Source organism: Lactuca virosa, chromosome 5, assembly GCF_052849685.1.
Source record: "Lactuca virosa cultivar CGN04683 chromosome 5, Lactuca_virosa_CGN04683_v6, whole genome shotgun sequence".
NCBI classification, from domain to species: Eukaryota; Viridiplantae; Streptophyta; class Magnoliopsida; order Asterales; family Asteraceae; genus Lactuca; species Lactuca virosa.
The window spans coordinates 398,100,825-398,121,841 of NC_136430.1; the positions used below are offsets into that span (position 1 = coordinate 398,100,825).

The 21,017-nt window shown below is 34.7% G+C and overlaps 3 protein-coding genes across 3 annotated transcripts; all 3 read right to left on the reverse strand.

The window, feature by feature from the left end:
- Positions 1-213: 213 nt before the first annotated feature.
- On the reverse strand, positions 214-2,302 carry LOC145116046 (FBD-associated F-box protein At5g56370-like). Its single transcript, XM_079052410.1, has 3 exons — positions 861-2,302; positions 654-768; positions 214-367 (listed from the first exon to the last, which is right to left on the reverse strand). Exons 1-2 carry the CDS (start codon positions 2,253-2,255, stop codon positions 670-672), a joined length of 1,494 nt encoding a protein of 497 aa, XP_078908536.1. The 5' UTR covers positions 2,256-2,302; the 3' UTR covers positions 214-367; positions 654-669.
- Positions 2,303-5,893: 3,591 nt separating this feature from the next.
- On the reverse strand, positions 5,894-7,659 carry AUR3 (ataurora3). Its single transcript, XM_079051884.1, has 6 exons — positions 7,432-7,659; positions 7,086-7,328; positions 6,914-7,009; positions 6,517-6,731; positions 6,348-6,420; positions 5,894-6,261 (listed from the first exon to the last, which is right to left on the reverse strand). The coding sequence occupies exons 1-6, from the start codon at positions 7,537-7,539 to the stop codon at positions 6,163-6,165; spliced, it is 834 nt and encodes a 277-aa protein (XP_078908010.1). The 5' UTR covers positions 7,540-7,659; the 3' UTR covers positions 5,894-6,162.
- Positions 7,660-18,703: 11,044 nt separating this feature from the next.
- Positions 18,704-20,472, reverse strand: LOC145110919 (protein RETICULATA-RELATED 3, chloroplastic-like). Its single transcript, XM_079047235.1, has 2 exons — positions 20,335-20,472; positions 18,704-20,038 (listed from the first exon to the last, which is right to left on the reverse strand). The coding sequence occupies exon 2, from the start codon at positions 19,981-19,983 to the stop codon at positions 18,883-18,885; it is 1,101 nt and encodes a 366-aa protein (XP_078903361.1). The 5' UTR covers positions 19,984-20,038; positions 20,335-20,472; the 3' UTR covers positions 18,704-18,882.
- Positions 20,473-21,017: the final 545 nt, after the last annotated feature.

The window sequence follows — 21,017 nt, forward strand, 5'->3', positions numbered from 1 at the left end:
TTTTATTGGAGCATTGTGCATTGCTAAATACAAGAAACAGCAACATACATTTATTTCATTCTATCACAACATTGTACTTCTGTTTTTTTACTAAGGCATTGTATTTTTAGTAAATAAACTACCCAACTTTAGTAGTGGAATGATAACTAAATGTATACACATTAAATGTGACTACAAACCACGTTGAGCGGCCAACAAAAGAAAAGCGTATACATGTTAAGTATTCTTATTTTTAAGTTAGAATTCATGGCATCATAATAGTATTTGATTTTTATTTTTTATTTATACAAGAGAGAAATAATGCTTTCCTTAATCTTTTACTGCTTCATGCAACTATTTGCAGCCGTCTCAGCTACAAGACCTCCAACTGTATATACATCAAAGAATCAAACTTCTATATATATATATATATATATATATATATATATATATATATATATATATATATATATATATATATATATATATATATATATATATATATATATTTTGTTATTAGGACATCATATTTATAACAGATTTATAAATATGATTTATAACCAGTTGAGATAATGAAAAAAGAAAAAGTAATCAGAGTAACAGATTTATAACCAGTTGAGATGGAAAAAAAAAAAAAAAAAAAAAAAAAAAAAAAAAAAAAATCTTATGCCTACACATGAACTTAAAGCATCACCACCAATCAGTTGAGCTCTCGGTGACTTCTTCCACTTCATGAAACTTGACATGTGATGGAAAAATGAAACCTTTTTCTTGCAAACAGGTAACAACCTACCAATACCAAGTCACAAGACAAACCGATTTAGTGATTAAATAATTTGAAACAAGTTTATCCAAAATTGAAAAAGACAAAGAAATCTTACCTCAGAACAAAAAAACCCAATTTTAAGTTCCTTGACATGGCCAAGATTCATTATAAATCCTTTAAGCATCTCATCTTCAAGCGTTGTGTGGCGATACCGGATCCCTCTATTAGAATAATTTAAGTCGGCTTTGACTAAAGAAGACACATCTACCAACAAAATCTTCAACAAATTTATTTCATTTTTTATTGTTAGTGATTGAATATTAAGAGCATTGATTTCGATGACATCGTCTTCAGATCCATCAAATTCAAAATCATCGTATCCAGATATGACCAAGTTTTTAACACTCTTTGAAGTAATATCAAGCCTCCCGTAACCAAAGCAATCCTCTAACTCCAAAGTTTCCAATACAGGACTCCCTGATAATATATTTTCAATCAAATCTTCATCTAAACTCCCATAACTTACACACAAATTCTTAAGATTTTTCCAACTAATTGCCCCAATCGGATTAACCATGCACCTATGTAAGGTCAGATGAGTAAAACATGAACAGGCGAAAAGAGTTTGATCTAACATAAACTCATATTCGATTCCGTCATCAGTCCATAAAATTAAATAAATCTCTTTAATATTACACCGTATAGCATAAAGAATCCAACTGTTGAGTTGTGATTCCAACTTAATATCATTACAGGAAAGTAATTTGAATTTCTTGAGCTTTAATTGGGGACATTGAGTTAGTGATAAACTATTAGAAGCATTGGTTTTCATGATATTGGCTTCAGATTCATCATCTGAAGTAGTATATATCCCGGTATAATCATCTAAATCTTCCAACACCAAAGTTTCCAATAGAGGACTTCCAGATAAAATATTTACAATCAAATCTTCATCTAATTTCATATAAGAAATATACAAACTCTTAAGATTTTTCCAACTAATCGCCCCACTTGGATTCAACTTGCAGCCTGCTAATTTCAGATCAGTAAAACAAGAATTGATGAAAATAGATTGATCTAACCAAAACTCATCCGGGTACATAAACTCCAAGTTAAGCTCTTCAACGTTACAACTTATGGCATGACGAATCCAATTGTTGAACTGAGATTCAAATCGAATATCATAATGGGTTCGCAGTTCGAATTTCTTGAGCTTCAATTGGCGACATTGAGTTAGGGTTTTCTCCACCAATCCAGCGAAATCGTAAATTGAGTTAGGCTTTCGTAAGCATTCACACCAGATCCAGGGATGGGGATGATCGTAATGTGCAAAAATAAGAGTAGGTACCCAAGTCCAAAGATATGCCCATCGCTTGGAGAGTGTCCCTGTTCTAATGGCAACTTTTGTGGAGGGTAGACGAGAGAGGATTTCAAGAAGCAAACAATCAGGCAACCCACAGATTCCATCCTCTTCCCCCTTTTGATTTTGACCTTCTTCCAACATCTTCATGGTAGCAACAAAGCCCTCGGTGTTTTCTCCATAAAAAAACTCGATCCGTAAATATATAAATCTCAAGTTTTCTTTTACCCCTCAACTTTGAAAATATACTATTATTTCTATATATTTTTATATTAATGAAGCCAAATGTTAAAAACTAGAGTTGCGGGGAGGATTCAATGGAACGACTAGCAATGTATTGTTGTTAATTTATTTATTATAACACTTATTTATTTTGACTGTTTCCAAAAGTCTATCCAAATACAATATTGTGTGAAAATAACAATAAACACAAACCGGGTAGAGTTTTCAAACTTTGATGTTTTAATACGAATTTTTTTGGGTTTCCAATACAGATCTTATATACCATCACAATAACAATGTAGCAAAAGTAAACTCTAACCCTTTTGAAACGTGGAGGGAACGTGAATGATTTTTCATAAGACATACTGAGTCCATATTTAGCGCTTATCTAATTGTGGCGAATCTACAACAAAAGTTCTAGTTTTAAAATTTGAAATTAACGTTACTAAACAAATCAATGATATAATAAGATTATATTCTTGCATTTTGGATTGTTTTCAACCTAAATGATAAAAACAAGGTAAATCCAACTGCTACACAGACAAGTTTTAAAAGCAAGTGCTTATGATTATTGATTTCATAGACATGTTAATTTAATGAAACAAACTACAAAGATACATACCTAGAACAATTCTTTTTCGAAAAGCCATACCTACAACAATTAACACACACACACACACATATATATATATATATATATATATATATATATATATATATATATATATATATATATATATGGTTTTTTTGGAAATATGAATTTATGCACAATCAGCATTTATAGACGGATGTACACAATCAACATTCATATGGATTGTTAATGAGCACAATCAGCAATCCATATAACTGTTGATTGTGCATACATGTAAATTTCCAAAATAAATTAAAAAAATCCTCAAATCTCCTTTTTAGCCTAGAAATAGCTTAAACGCACCATTTGGAGAAGATTGGTGTTTTTGATTTTGAAAAATGATGAGCGGATTAGGATGCGTTTGGTTGTGGAAAACTGTTTTCCTTTTTTAAGAAAATGTTTTCAAAAAATAGAGTTGAGTTTTCATTTTTAGTTTGCAATGAAAATTTTAGAAAACGCGTTTAGTAGGAAGCGGTAGAGTTTTCATTTTCCATCTTAAAAATTTGGAAAATTTTGGAAAACTATAGAACTCGCTTTTCTAACTTACATACAATTTGGAAAACTAAGGTTGCGTTTAGTTACGGAAAAACAGTTTTCATTTTCAATTTTTCGTTTTTCCTTTTCTGTTTTCATTTTTCGTTTTCATTTTTCATTGAAAATTTTGTAAAACGCGTTTAGTTAAAACTTATTCATTTTTCATTTTCAGTTTTAGAAAATTAGAAAACATGTTTAGATGTGTATTTTTCTATTGGTTTTCATTTTTAGAAAACAGTTGTGGTGGTAGGGTGGGGGTGGGGGCGGCGGTGGTAACGGGTCGGCGGCGGTGGTGGTAGCGACAATCGTGGCAGTGGTGGTGTATTGGTTTTCATTTTTAGAAAACAGTTGTGGTGGTAGGGTGGGGGTGGGGGCGGCGGTGGTGGTAGCGACAATCGTGACAGTGGTGGTGATGGCGGTGGTGCTGATGGGGTAGTGGTGGTGGTGATGGTGATGGTGATGATAGGTCGGTGATTGTGGTAGTGGTGTTGGGTGGATAGGTGTGTCTGTGTGTGTTTGTGGGGGTGTGTGTGTGTGTTTGTGGGGGTGGGGGTGGGTGTGGGTGTGTGTGTGTTTTTGGGGGTGGGGTGGGTTTGTGTGTGTGTGTTTGTGGGGGTGGGGTAGGTGTAGGTTTTTTTGTGTGTGTGTGTGTGTTTGTGGGGGATTGGGTGGGGTGGGGATGGGTGTGTGTGTGTGTGTGTGTGTGTGTGTGTTTGGGGGTAGGGGTGGGTATTTGTTTATGTGTGCGTGTCTGTTTGTGGGGGTGGGGTGGCTTTGTGTTTGTGTGTGCGTGTGTGTTTGTGGGTGGGTGTGTGTGGGGCGGGGGGTGGTTATGGGTGGGGGTTGGGGTAGGTGTGTGTTTGTAGGGGTGGGCTTGGGAGTGGGTGGGTATGGGTAGGTAGGGGTGTGGTGGGTTGAAAGTGTAGAAATGGGGGTAGGTAGAGATGAGAGTGAGTGTGTGTTTATATTTTAGAAAAAATTTGGAATTAGAAAAATGTGGAAAACAATAATTATTGGTTTTCCAAAAATTTCCAACTTCTTTGTAATTTTAGAAAACGGAAAATTTTCATTTTCCGTGAAAAATTTAGAAAAATATACGAACTAAACGCGTTTTCAAAATTCTCATTTTTCTTGGAAAATTTTTCCGGAACGGCCCATTTTTCCGCAACTAAACGCACCCTAAAAATTTTCATTTTCTTAGAAAACTTTGGAAAACTGAACGAACCAAACGCGTTTTCAAAATTTTCGTTTTTCTTGGAAAAATTTTCCACAACCAAACGCACCCTTAGGAGTTCCCAAATTCTCACAAATCTTTTGTAATATATATATATATATATATATATATATATATATATATATATATATATATATATATATATATATATATATAGGGGACGGTTCACTTGAGATTAAAAAAAAAGTAAAGATCTTGAGATTCGACTTCAACCACATATTTTTCATTTGTCGCTCTAATGCTCAAGCATACCGGCAGCAACGAGGTATGCCTAATCATAAATGATTATATGGCTGAGAGGTATAATTATATAGGATTATACATGTTTATAAGTATATGTCTAATCATAAATGATTATACATATATGTATGTTCACAGATTGAATAATCATACATGATTATAACAGTTGGTGGCAGAAGAGGTGGTGGTGACAGAGGTGGCGGTGGTATAAGTAACGGAGTTGATAGTGGTGGGGTCGGTTGGTGTCAAAGGTGGTGATAGTGGTGGTGGCTGTGGCGGTTATGGTGGTGGGGATGGTGGCGGAGAAGAAAGGAATGGCCGGTGTTGTATAATCATTTATGATTATACCATGCCTGTCGCGCCGGTACGCCGGAGGGTTAGAGCGGCAGATATAAAACACATGTTTGAACCAATGAAAACATGACAACACATCACTTTACAATAACTACATAAATAACTTCCACAATACATTACTTGTGAATAAAGAAATGGACATGTGGCACTTGATTATTGGTTCCAACATATGTTGCCCTAGTTATTCGTTTTCCATAGAACTCATTTCTATATATATATATATATATATATATATATATATATATATATATATATATATATATCACTTTACAATCTATATCTCATTTTAACTCATTTTTTTCATACTTACAGTGTGTCCAACAATATCATCCAAATACAAAGCAATTTCACTGCTATGATATAATTTCAAGCATGGTTTAGAGGTTATTGGGCAGTTTAAATTTGTTTCTTTCATTTAGCCTAAACTGGTTAGACACAAAAAATAGCAACTGTGTTCTTTTTTTTTTTGTCATTATAGGGCTCTACTTCCATTTCTTCATCTAGACTCAAACATGAAATAGCTCCATGTATGTTAAAAGAAAAAAAGGCAACACATGTTAGTATTTGGATGTGTTTTGACCAAAATCTAATGTTTTCAATAACAAAATATCATTTTTCACGAATCACAAACCAACCAATTGACACAAAAGGAGGCAACAAAAGATTGAACATCCTTTAATCATTTTCCTAACACTTATACAAATTTCTTTGAGGCCTAACAACATAAACACCCTTCACATACAGCTTCAAATCAACTTAATGATACCTAAAGAAGAAGCTGCTATACCAATAAAAACTGTTTGTCTTAAATCGTAATTCCTATTTAAAAACTAGAACTTGTATTAAGAGCAAGTACCATCAGGATCAGCATTCACAATAATCCAAGGATGCTCCAAGATCTTCTCAAGGGGAAGCCTTTTATCCGAATCCTTCACCAAAAGCTGCATTTGTTCAAACCATTGAATTATAGAAAATGAAAGAATCAACACATTATTAGGTGAAAACCTACTATACACACATAACTTACTCGAGTGATGAGATGTTTAGCTTCTTTAGATACTTGAGGGCTTGAAGGGAAGGTGAGATCAATCTTCATAATCCTGAGCACATACCAAATCTGGTTACTTATTACACAACAAACAAACACACACACACACACATATACAGAAAGAAAGAGGAGCAAAGTTGTTGATTACCTTCTAAAGGTATCTGCTTGGCTATCTGCCTCAAAAGGAGGGACACCATAAAGAAACTCATAACACAGAATGCCTAATGTCCAATTATCAACTGCATAATCATGAGCTTTTTGTTCCACCATTTCTGGTGCCAGATAATCTAATGTTCCACACATTGTGTGTCTCTTGTCTTTTGACCTAACAGACCACCCAAAGTCTGCTATCTTCAGTCTTCCCTACAACCAAAAGTCTCATGTTATCATATTGCACAACTAATGGAAGATGCTGCTGCTAACAACTTCAAGGAGCAGTGACAGTATCACAGTGTTGTACAACAAAAAGTCTTCCATGACTCCATAATTTGTTCAAATATGTCAATCAAATAATCAACAGCTAGTGGAAATTCATCTTAACATACCTCATGATCTAGCAACAAATTCTCAGGTTTTATATCTCGATGGATCACATGCTTCTCATGACAATAAGCTAATGCCCGTGTAAGGCTAGCAATGTACTGAAGATCACCAACAATAAATCAGATTAGAAAAATGGATATAAGAGAGAGATAGAGAGAGGGATAGGAATATTACAGTGGCAGCTTGCTTCTCAGACAAATGACCAGATTTACGAAGCTCTCCATAGAGCTCACCTCCATGAGCGTACTCCAAAATTAGGAAGATTCTTTCTGAATCGTGAAACCACCCATAAAGTCTGAGAACATTGGGATGACGAAGGCTATTTTGGATCGCCATCTCTCTTTTGAGCTGGTGTTGGAGTTTGTACTTTTCAATCTGTTCTTTAAATATCACTTTCAGGGCAACTATGTACTTGCTCTGATAGGAACAGACAAAGCCAAATTCGTCGAATTAAACCCTAATTTCATGGAAATCGAGTGATTTAACAGCCTAATTGCATAATTTGAAATGAACGTGTTACCTTGACTTCACGGGCGAGGTAGACTCGGCCGAATTTGCCCTTGCCAAGGGGTTTCCCGATCTCGAAATCTTTAAGAGACCAATCTCTTTTCACAGATTCGGAAGCCATTTACGAAAGAGTCGGAACACGAGACGAATAACAGGGGAATTGGGGAGGGAAGTTCTGAATTTGAAATAAAGATTTGGATGGAGTAATTTACAAAGTTAGTCCCCAAACTCTCTTTCCCTTTTCATTTCTCCAAAATCCCAAATTCATACACACACTGTGGTTTCCAAATAAATAACAATTTAAGAATAATTATTGGTCTAACATTACAGAGCTGGTAGAGTGGTAGTTGTGGTTTCCAAATCAAATTTCATTCTTTTGTAGTAAAAATGTTATTTTTAACATGTTAATTTTATTGGATACGCCCTCTTATCTTTGTACCAAACCAACAAATAAAATATATCATAGAAACCATTTTTACTCTTTGATATAATATTTAGAACAAAAAAAAAAAAAAATTGAATCCTAACACAACCAATAACCCAATACCTATTTTGAAAGCATGGTGATTTTCCTGCTTAGGAATTGATTTATCCATATAAAATAAATATTTTACTAATTTATACAATAACTGCAAAGGTTATGTACCTCGTGGATAAATCAATTTTTTAAGTGGAAAAATCACATCTCATAATGAAAATTTAGGAAGAAAGATTCAACATTCACCTCATTTGCTTATTATCTTCATCACATCCATCTCTCACCATCATTGCTCCAACCCATCTATCCGACCATCGTCGTCATCCTACCTCTCTAACCATCATCGCATCAACCTCTCTCACCTAGTCTCCGGTTGCACCATCTTCATCCCTACATCTTCTCACCATCACTATACACTACAGGAGATCGAACCCAAATTTATGCTAGCATTTCTTATGGACATTAAGAGATTGGTTGAATTCATTTTCTTAACATTTGGAAAGAACAAATGTTAGAGTTTCTTATATGTAAACATAGTTCGTCTTTGTTTTCCATACATCAAACATAGCCCATATATATGTTCTTCAAAATTTTATCTTTAGTGAAATTTATTGTTTACGGTTTGCAAAACTTGATTGAATTTTGGAATTAATTCCTTATAAATATGAAAGATGAACATTAATTAATAAATAAATAAATCAACTATAAAACATCACCATAGGAATAATGAATAGCGGTCAATTTCAAAGGGTCAGGTTAGTGAATTTCTGTGCTTTGGTTCATTCTTTTATGATTTTAGTTGATGATATGTCTTGTTGTTTATATTTGAAAATTTTTTGTCCTCAATTTTTAAGTTTATTTTATTTTGTTATTTTAATATATTTAATTAGGGTTTTTTTTTTGTTTCTATAAGTGTGGAGGAAGTTTATCCTCTCAACTCACATGTCACCTTAGACGATACATCAGTTTTTCTCTTTACTCTCATTTCTGTTTTTCCCAACCCATAATAAATGAAAATTCATTACTCCCAACTTGTATACTTTTGTACAAGTTGTGATGCATATGTATAAGTGGATAGATGAGAAAAAAGAGCGAGATGAGAAGCTTCCTCAACCTGTCTACCCCAAAATTGGTGGTACCGCCTGATTGCAGATTGGTGCGCGATCGATACCGCCCCCAACGTGTGCCCTAATTATATATGTTGAAATGAAAAAAAAATACATAACTCAAAATTTGAGGACCAAAAATTTTCTCTCTACTCTTACTTCCGTTTTTCCAAACTCGTAATACATGAAAATTCATTACTCCTAACTCACGCATTTTAGTACAAGTTTTGATGCATAAGTACAAGTGGAGAGATAATAAAAGAGAGCGGGATGAGCGGCTTCCTAACCTCGCGACCCCACAAAGTGGTGGTACCGCTGATGGTTGATTGGTGCGTTATCGATACTGACCCCAACATGTGGCTCGTCTTCCACGACTTCGTGCATTGGACTTGATTTTTTCTTCATGAAAGAGTTGATACTCTATTCTTGTTCAATTTGCTCTAGACTATAATTTCCATGTAATTCACACGGTCACAAGAACAACAATCGGATTTGGGTACGATGAATTGGATAGGAGAATGATGGAATTGGAATGAAAAAAAAATACATAACTAAAAATTTGAGGACCAAATATTTTCTCTCTACTCTTACTTCCGTTTTCCAGACACATAATACATGAAAATTCATTACTCCTAACTCATACATTTTGGTACAAGTTTTGATGCATAAGTACAAGTGGAGAGATAATAAAAGAGAGCGGTATGAGCGGCTTCCTAACCCCACGACCCCACAAAGTGGTGGTACCGCTTGATGGTTGATTGGTGCGTTATCAGTACCGACCAGTGGCGGACCTTAGTGGTGCCCGGGGGGTCCTGGGCCACTGCTCCGATTCCGGCACGTAGTGCAAAAAAAATTATGTTTTTTCTATTAGGTGCACCGGCTTAAAATACGAGTGCCACTAATAATTTGGATTTTTTCGGAAAAAAATGTTCAGTGCCACCCCTACTAAATCCTTCTGCGTCCGCCACTGGTACCGACCCCAACGTGTGGCTCATCTTCCTCGACTTCGTGCATTGGACTTGATTTGTTCTTCATGAAAGAGTTGATACTCTATTCTTGTTCAATTTGCTCTAGACTATAATTTCCATGTAATTCACACGGTCACAAGAACAACAATCGAATTTGAGTACGATGAATTACAACAATCGAATTTGAGTACGATGAATTGGATAGGAGAATGATGGAATTGGAATTGAATAAAGTATAAACAAATGCCACACCAAATGAAATAGTGTAATGATACAATAAGGATATAAGGAAAAGACAAAAAGAAGGGGAAAATGTTGTTTTACATGTATTTAATGATATAACAAACGGAGTCAGTACAACGATGCAACATTTTCAAATAATAATGACCAACCATGTAGTGGTTTCCAACATTATCCTTAAGTTGCTACTTTTCGAAAACCACAAAAATTGGTTGTGAAATTTTGTCTACACAAAATTCAAAAAATATTATATATTCTTTAGTCAATTAAACCATTCAAAGTTTTTATTCGGTACTATTTAAACCCTTTTATATTTGTTAACCTATAAAATTTGGTACTTTTATGGTTTCTAATTTTCGATTTGTTACAAGATGATAATGTGGTAGTTTATATGACAAAAAAACAACTTACAATGGTTCTTTGACATTATACATATGAATGATTTATAAGGGTAACTGTGTTTTAATAACATTCGAAAAACACCTTAAAGTTTGGTTTGTTTAAAATCCATGTAAGGCATTTGTAAAAAAATAAAAAAAATAAAAAATAAAAAAATAAAAAATAAAAAAAACAACAACAACTACATACTTTGTTCAAATGTCACCTTATGGTAACCATCATGTACCGGTAAAAATTAATTAAGAAAAAAACAAGGGAAAATGACTGGGGAGAGTAACTAACATCATATAAATTTTGTATGTTCAAAAAATATCATCAAAGTAAGATCTTTGTACAAAAACACCAACATACATTTTGTTTAGATGTTACCCCACCGGTGACTTGGTCTAATTATTCGTGACTTAACATTAATTGATAGATCCATCATTTATAAATTAATTTAGGGCTTCTTCAAGAACAAAAGACTTATTCTTCTCCTAATCTCCTTTGATTGCTATGGGTAGTATAACAAATGAGTCATATAACCAAGCAAATATATAGGAGAAGGACATAATAAAGCTTCACACACACACACACACACACACATATATATATATATATATATATATATATATATATATATATATATATATATATATATGTGTGTGTGTGTGTGTGTGTGCGTGTGTGTGACGCTCGGTTCCCAGGTAAATTCCTTAAATTTTAAATGTTAATTTATTTTGCAAAGGTGGCCATTACGTTGCGCGTAATTGAGGTACGCTGGGCATACCTCGTCGAGCCTTGGACGCGGTGTTTTCCCCCCGGTACGTATTGGGCATACTCGAGCCGGGGGCAAACCCTAAAATTTAGGGTTTGGACCCTATTTAAGCAGTTTATAACCTCAATGCCTCTTCTATCATCAGCCTCCTTTGTCCCAAAGCAGTTCCCACGAAACCCTAATCCCATTTTAGAGAGTTTTGAGCATTTTTTGTGTTTTGGTGTGTTTCGGTGCATTTTGAAGAAAGAAGAACCCTTTGGAGAAGCATTTGATGGCTTAAAGGTTGTGGATCCAAAATCTATTCACCTTCATCATCTTCTAGAAGGTATAAAGTCTCAATCTTGGTGATTCTTTGTTTAGATGTAGGCAAGTTAGGGTTTTTGGTATATTTTGGTCACTTGGGTTGATTCATGTGAGTATAAGTTAATCCAGAAGTTTAGGATAGTACATCTTGATGTTTTTGAGGTCCATTGTTCATAAAAATAGCATCTTGATGGATTTAGCCCAACCATGCATGAGTGGATGGTCATAATATAAAGTTAGAGTGTTAGAAATGGGTGTTGGGCCTTATTGAGCCATTAAAAGGCATCAAGTTGATGACTTTATCAAATAAGATGTTTCCCTAAAGTAAGATATGTGATTTGGACGTTGGAGCTTAAGATATTAAGTGCTTAACGTGAGTTTTGGCCATCAAGGAAGTATAACGGGCGTACATATGCGTACACTCAGTGTAATGCATTCAACACTCGTTCTCCTTGCTGTCAAGGGTTGTACGCGGAGCGTACTCACTTGAACGCTTTTTGGGCCAATTTTAGGCCTTATGTCTTCATGGTTTTGGGTCATTGTCGTGCCTTAGGTCTTTATGAGTTTGGGTCATGGTTAGATAGGTCAAATAAGAGAATGGTAAAATGGTCTTTTACCCTTATCATGTTAGATTATAATCAGGTCCTTTATGGGTTATAACCCTGATTATTTATTAGGGTTAATTTGGATATGTTCAGTGTGAGGAGTCGTGGTAGCAGCAGGCCGAGAGTGTGATTTGTAACGATCCAAAAACAGTACTAAAACTTTTCATTTAAAAATCATAAAATTTCATTCATTGATTGTATCAAAAGCCATCATTCATTACAGCATTCCAAAACATAGAGTACACATACATAAAGTGCGGAAATCATATGGGGAGGATGTTATGCCATCACGTCGGGTCCTTCCCTTTTGAACTTGAAGTACCTGAAACCATAAACATAAAATGTAAGCATAAAGCTTAGTGAGCTTCCTAAATTACCACAAACATCATACATAGAATATAACAGCACGCGACTATGTCAGGTCCGTATCAACCCAAATAACAGCATGTAGTTGTGTCGGGTCCGAATCAACCCCAGGTCTGTATCAACCCCGAGTCCGTAATGAATCCGAGCCCAATTAGCTCAATACATAAATCATACAAGCACATCATACAAAATCATACGATAACATACAGTTTCTACTCATACAATACAGTGGGTAGGCCTTGGTGCCTTCGGCCCACTTAAGGTGGTAAGAAAGACTCACCTCACAGACAGACAAAAAGCTGAACTGACACGCTGCTCTGAAATCCACGCTACTAGTCACCTTTATGAATAATAGTAGCCAAAACTCAGACTACCATTTAAATACCTAAAATACCCCTAGGTCAAACCCTAAACAAAAATCCAGGTCAAAGTCAACTTAGTCAAACAGGTTGACTCAGTCAGTACGCAGGGCGTACTCCTCGTGTACGCGGGGTGTACTTCGCAGTTTACCGAGGATCGGGGATCTGACCTCGTACCTGCAGCGTACCCCTCGGTACACTCAGCGTATGCAGCTGCTCATCACCCCTCTTATTAAGTGCTTAATCCTTTAAGTACTTACGTCCAAACTTCAGATCTAGGCAACAAAATATGTTCTTAACCATAAAGTTTCCAACTTTATGGTCTAGCATGACTATTAAGTCCTTAAATCCATAAACCCTAGTCTCTTAACCCATTAAGACCATCCAACACTTGCATGAAGAGAAATTAGTGTCAAAAACCCAACTTTATGACTTAACACCCCTCAAAACCTCTGAAAGGACAACTCAAATGCCTTGGAGTACCTTCTACTCACAAAGACCAAGTTTGGGACCAAAAAAGGAACAACTTTAAGCTAAAACTAGATCCATAATATTTCTAAATCAATGTTGAAACTTTTTACCTCCACAAGGTGCACAAGGGGGACAAGATGTTGGATCCAAAGCCTTGAGTGAAACATCACCACCTCAATGCTCTTCCTTCTACTCCAAAAGCTCCAAATAGCACAAAAAATGGTTCAACAAGCTTCACCATGCACAACACTCTTTAGGGTTTCGAAATGAGGAGGGTGGCTGAAGATAAGAAGGTGCATGTGACCATAAATGTGTTTAAATAGGGTCAAAACCCTAAAAGTTAGAGTTTGCACCCTGGTTGCATACGCCCGACATACCAGCATTCGCGCTGCGTATTAAGTGATTCGGAGTACGCTCAACGTACGAGGGTGTACGCCCCGCATACTCCAACAACTCCGAAAATGCCACCGGGGACTAAACTTTGCAAATAGAGCATAACTTAAGGGTTAAAACAAATACCTGAATAATAGATGTTACATGATTTGTCTATCTTCAGACTAAGGTGAGTTTCCTCATTGTACTTGTGGGTCGAAGACACCAATGCCGACCCACTGGATTATGATGTAGGATAGTAGTGATCTTTGTGACACTTACTGATATGTATGTATGAGCTTGTTGTCTTTTTGACTCTTGCTAGTATGATTGTATGCTTAGCTGTAGGGGGTGACACAGACCCCTACCGGTTGAAAGATATCGAAGGAGTCGGAAGGGACTTAGGTGTTGTTTGTTTTTTTATAAAAACCTCTTCAAACCACTTATTGTTGCGCGGCGCAGCACACGCGCAACACTTTACCTCTCGCAGCGGTTTGTTTTTTGGAAGGCTGCAGACTACAAAACCTCTGCGCGTGTGCTGCGTGGCGCAGCACTTGACTTGCCTCTTCTAACCTCTTCAGCTTTCATTTTTTCCAAGTGTTTTTTTAAGAATTTTTGTATAACTTTTTTTTTTTAACTTTTTTTTTTAAACTTTGATTTTCTTAAATTTTTATTTATGGATGTGATACAATTTATTTTTATAGTTTCCACGATTTTTTTAACTTGATTTTTTTAATTTTTTTACCGTTTTATTAATAATATTTTCAATTTCAGTTGCATCTTTTTTAACATGTGTAATTTTTTACGAACTTTGTAGACATCGTTTGCAATACTTTCTTAATTTTTTTTTATTATTTTTTCTTTTTTAATGTTTTTTAAAATTAGTTTTTTTTTTCTAGAATAAAACTATTAGCTTCTTTTACATTTTTTTAAGTTTTTTTTTTTAAAAAAAAGTTTTATATTTTTGTTTTTTTACATGTTCTTTTTATTATTATTTCAATGTTTTAAGACTAGATTTATTAAATTTCGGTGTTTGAGAACTATTTTCAGTTTATAAAATTAGTTTATTTAAATTTCAGTTTACTGCAGCAGTCTGCAGATGTTAAAAAACAAACATGCTTCTTATTATAGGTTGCAGCCGTTTGTTCCACCTCTTCTGCTACAGAGGATTGCAGAGGTGGTTCGCAGACTTTATGAATTTTCGCTTCGAAAAAACAAACAGCACCTTAGAGAATCGGAAATGATTCAGGAAGTCAGAAGGGACTCAGAGATTCGGAAGGGACTCAGGGGGGAAATAAACTCGTTACACATTTTAGTATGATATGTATGATTAATGTATGATATGTGGTATTTGAGGAACTCACTAAGCTTTGTGCTTACGTTTAAGCTTATGTTTCAGGTACTTCCAGTTTGAAGGGGAAGGGTCCGGCCTGATCGCAGCGTATACACCCGTGTTTCCGCAATTTTTTTGATTTTGAGATTTCTACTCTGATAACTATTTTCACATTGGCATACTTTGATGGTTTGATTTGATGGATTTTGGTTGATTTAAAAATAAAAATTTTTACTTATGATTTTTGGGATGTTACAATATATATATATATATATATATATATATATATATATATATATATATATATATATACTGAATCACAAAACCAATAAAATACATAAGAGAAGGACGTGATAAAGCTTGTTGTTAAAGTTACCATTCAATTAGGACAAACCCCAAACTTTTTCCGAGGGTTAGTCTTCGTACCTGATGTCCAAACTCGAGAAGGATGCACACACCCACAAGGGTTTATACCATCAAATATCTTTTGTGTCTTTGAAATGCGTGAGCTTGAGTTGGAGATCATCAATTTAATAGAAGAATGTGAAATCATAGAAGAAGAAGTCAAACATTCATGAAGAAGCCCTAAATCGATTTATAATTTATAAATGAAGAATATATCATTAATGTCATGTCATTAATTATTATGTCATGTTACCAATAATTAGGTCAAGTAATCATTTAACAAGTAAGAGCATGTTACCGGTATGTAACATTTGAACAAAATGTATAGTTTGTTGGTATTTTTTGTACAAAGACCTTAGTTGGATGATGTTTTTTAAACATACCAAACTTGGATGATGCTTTTTGAACAATTTTGAAACACAGTTACCCTCATGAGTCATTTTCCCTTGTTTTTTTTCCCTTAATTGATTTTTATCGGTAAATGTCGGATACCATAAGGTAACATTTGAACAAAATATGTAGTTCGTTGTTTTTTTTTGTACAAATACCTTACTTGGATGATTTTTTATGAACATACCAAACTTGAATGATGTTTTTTGAATGATTTTGAAACATAGTTACCCTTATAAGTCATTTTTCCTTTTTTTAATCAAGGATCGATTGAGTGTCTAATCAAAGTCAGGGTAATTTCATTTGCAATCTCTATTTCACTACTCTAAGTTAAACCGAAAAATGTAAGGTTACCCGATATGATAGCTTTTCACACGTGAACATCGACGTGACATAGTGTTTCTACGTGTGAACACCCCCTAACCAGGTGTAAGTGTTGTGGCTTGGTGTGTTTTACCGACAAAGACGAGGCTTTTGATTGGCCGGTCAAAATGCGAAAAGATTAAGGGAAACAACAAACCACTGATACCATATCTTCAACCAGACTAGAACCAAGACACCTACAAATTTTCGGACAAAGAAGAAGAAGAAGAAGAAAAAGAAAAGGAAAAAAAAAAGAGGCGTGTGTGTATTTGTGATGGAAAGAAAGAAAACTGGGAAATAAGGCACAATCGTACATAATCAAAAGGTTGGGCTTAGTCAAATTTAAGTGGGTTAGACATATTTCTATTGGGCTAATTTTTTTTAGGGTTTAGGTCATTTTTGGTCACTTAACTTTTGGTTTTGTGCTCATTTGGTCACTTAACTATTTTTAAGTTTTAAAAGGTTATCAAACTTTTCATTTTGTGCTCATTTAGTCACTTAACTTTTGGTTTGGTCACATTTAGTCACCTAACTTTTAGATGTGTACTCATTTAGTCACCTAACTTTTAAAATTGTACTCATCTAGTCACTAAACTTTTAAATTTTTTTAAAAGTTTAGTGACTAAATGAGCACAATTTTAAAAGTTTGGTGACTAAATGTGACCAAAACAAAAGTTAAGTGACTAAATGAGCACAAAGCCAAAAATTTGATGACCTTTTAAAACTTAGAAAGAGTTAAGTGACCAAATGAGCACAAAACCAAAAGTTAAGCGACTAAAAATGACCTAAACCCTTTTTTTTATGTAGTAAGCTTGATTTAATTGGCCTAAGCAATTTTGGACTCCTACATACCCGGGTTTAAAAAAATGATGTTTAAACTTTATTTCTTGGTTGTTATTGGTTTTAGTAACATGGAGTAATTTCTTTTGGGTTTAGTTGACTTGGGTTAAATGATAATTTTAATGTTTTTGGGTTTGAAAATTAAGCTTTTTTATTTAATATAATAAAAATAAAATTAAATAAATAAGTATTGATGATGTGGAATGCTGACAATTTTCAAAGGTTTGTAATGTGGTAGTAGAGATGTGGTATTATATTTCTAGAATATATGTAATGACCATACCCTTTAGCCTAAAAGTTTCAAATTGATTTATTATTATTATTATTATTATTATTATTATTATGTATTTTTGCATTGATTTTTTTCTTCATCTTAACCTCTATTTTAGAGTTTCGATCATAGCCATTGGTCTATAATATATTTGTCGCTTTGTATTTGGCTAGTATGTTATCCTTTTCTACGAGCATTTATGAATTATGAGGAAGAGCTTAAAAATTAAGGTGAAACTATCTTTTTTTTTATTCGATCAAACAGGAAAAATGATATTCCTAATCATTTGAGATTTGACTATATTTTCTTATAAGACTGTAGGGTGTAAAGCGGGAAATATAGATGTTGGTCGGAATAGCATCCATGAACACCACAAGTGTGAGATAGGTCTAATCATCAATCGCCATCAAGTATATAAATCCAAATTTTTTATTGAATACACCAACTCTTATGAATTTATCTATCATCAAAAGTCAAAACATTGTACTTTTGTTGCATAGTAATCACAACGCCTACAATTATGCATTAAAAAATGTGAAAGTTACACTTAAAAGGGATTGTAAAGTTAGACTCTTGATGAAATGTTAAAAAAAAATGTTTTCAAGCTATGTAATAATAACATTATATTCAATCTTGTATCTTGAAATAAAACTTGTTATTAATTATTGTTGTTTTGTCATCACAAGGACCAAAATTGATTAAATGCAAGTTGGTGCAATGAAGTGTAACAATTAAGACTTAAAGGGAAAAGATGGTGGGGCCATGGCATTACTTGGTGATTGAAGGTTGAAAGAGACTAATCTTCAAAGATAAGGGACCTTCATGGAAATGTGGAGTAAGGTCATGTACATAATAGTATAATACTTGTATTTTGGAATGGGAAGTATATTAGGAGAAGAACATATTCATTTTGGATGATGATGGTTCTAGTCAAATTCAAACCACTATAACATCCAAATACGTTCTATAATATAAATTTCCCTTTTGTCTTTTGTCGTTGGCATTGATGCACATATCTATTTTGGTATCAAGTTCCAAGTATGAATATGATGTAGGGACAGATCAAATATGTTCAAAAGCCGAGTCAAAACAGATACGGAAAGAACAAGTAACTTATTATTGGTACGTGTAACATCAACTTCACATACAAACATTTTTTTTTTTAATCTTTATTCATTCAAACTTTCGACCCATTTTCTCAACAACTTTTAATGAATAAAACATATCTTAAAACTAGGTGTGTTATTTGGCTACTAGAGTTGGAAGGCATAAAATGTATTAATATATAATACAAAAGCTTATTCAAGCACTAAACTCTAATCACCCATCAAAACTACAATTACACATATAATCAACCATCACAAAACCCCTAAATCTTTTTTCTTTTCTTTTTTTTTTTAATTATTTTGTTAAATAAACATAAAACGGTAAAACAAAATTACTTGGAAGGGCTTTCATTGTTCAACAACTTCACTTTCTCCTCCGAACTCTCCTCTTCATCACTGCTACCCACCATCTTCTTCTCCTCGGTTTCTCCGCCGGCGTTTTGTGATCCGGTCATCCTTGCCAGAATCACAAACGACATCCCTCCAAGCACGTTATTCACCAATCTCAACCCAACCACAGAAGTCTTGAACAACAATGGTGGCATCCCTTTTGCTAAAACGAACTCAATCCCATTCAGAGTTTGGTACCTGAAATTGCTGCTTAAACCCATATGAATCGCCCATGTCATGGCGTTTAAAACAGTTGGCGGAGCTTTGTTTGGTGACTCGAAGGTGGGATCCATCTTCTTCCTCATCTGGATTAGTCCGTTTGACAGAGCAGTTCCGACTAAACCAGCTGCAAAACCCACGGCGGCGAACACTGTTCCTTTGTAAACGAAAGTTCCTAACCTGTTGATAAGGCTGTAGGCGCCGGGCTCGAACATGTGGCTTGTTGGTGAATTGGAGAAGATGAAAGGGAGAGTTGCGGATGTAGATGCCATAGTCGGTGCTAGAAGATACATCAAGGTGAAATTCATGATAGATCCGACGACAAGAGTGGAGAAGACGAAATCAAGCTCGTTTAGGCCAAAATTTGGACGGGATGCCATGTCGCCGAGAACGCATGCACTCACACCAACAACTTCCTCCATTAAAACCTTGAAAGGAAATTGGGGATCAGCAGCAACTCTTGATCTCCATCCACTAAGAAAAGCCCCGATTGGGCCGAAACCGTCGAAGGAAGAAGAGTCGTCGGATTTTCCACCTCCACTCCGATCGCCACTGCCACCGTCACCTCCTCCACCACCACTTCCATGGCCGACACCAGAACCGCCGCCACCGCCGCCAGCACATGGAATAGGTTGTCTTTTAGATAGTAAATCAAGGTTGATCGGTTTTAATCGGAGGGAGGAAGAGGTAAGATCTTGAGAGAAATTGCAGACAAATTTTTTACCGGTTAGATTCGGTAACTTGAGGTTAGGTATATGCCCAGCAGGATTCAAATGACGATCGTTTCCGACATGAGAGCAATGAAGCTGAGCAAAAGAAGCCATATTTCGTTTCGAAAAGAACGACTGTTGATCGCTTCTCCTCTACGCGAAAATGAAGCTGAAAATCAAAACACGACATAAATACACAATAAAAATCTACAGATCTAACAAAGATATTAGAAAACTTCTTAAATCAATGAATAGAAACTAAAATGCAGAGGGACATAGTTTATAACGATCTTCACAAATATATACGATATATCAAAGAATGAATGAATCACCACAAGAAGAATTAAACAACTGATAAAATCCCTGATTAGGATATATATACGTATAGAGATACAAATTCAGGTATCGAAAAGATATGAAATTATATTTTTGTGATCATTAGAAGGAGAAGGAAAGGCAAATAACCTTTGAATGTAGAATGGATTGTAGCGTTTGAAGAGATGATGAGCGGTATGATCTATTGCCGGCGGCGACAGAAGACGGTGAATCAAGAGAGAAAATAGAAGAAGTAAATGTGGAAATGGGTTTTTATATGAGAAAACAAAGGAAACTAAAAACCCTAAAAAATGAGAGAGAGAAAGAGTGGGGGGTTTGGTGAGCAGGGAGAAGAGAGACGGAATCGGAAGATCTGTGCATTGTCTAACTGACACGTAAACCCACTTGACTAACAAGAGGTGTTAAACTAACAACTAATTAAGAGGTTCTGGGTTCAATCCCCGAGAAAATATAATTATTTGCCGTTCAAAAAAAAAGAAAAACTATCACCCTATTTAATGTGTTATTAGCACTCCTTGTTTGCTTAATTTTATTTTTAAGCAATATTCACTCAAATAATTACAATCAGAAAGTCTTCGTCACATTATCAAAACAAAATATATTTAATAGATGTTGTTATATGTAGTTATGTACTTTTTGTATTCACCAACTTACATAGAGGTACACAAATCAGTTAGAAGTATGTATAAAATTAACCTATTTGATTAGGAAAAATAACAAATAATATAGATATTTTTTATGTTTAATCTTCTTTTCATTATATAGTATAGTGACCTACATTTTTTTATTTCATTCTATCATTTGTTAGTTTG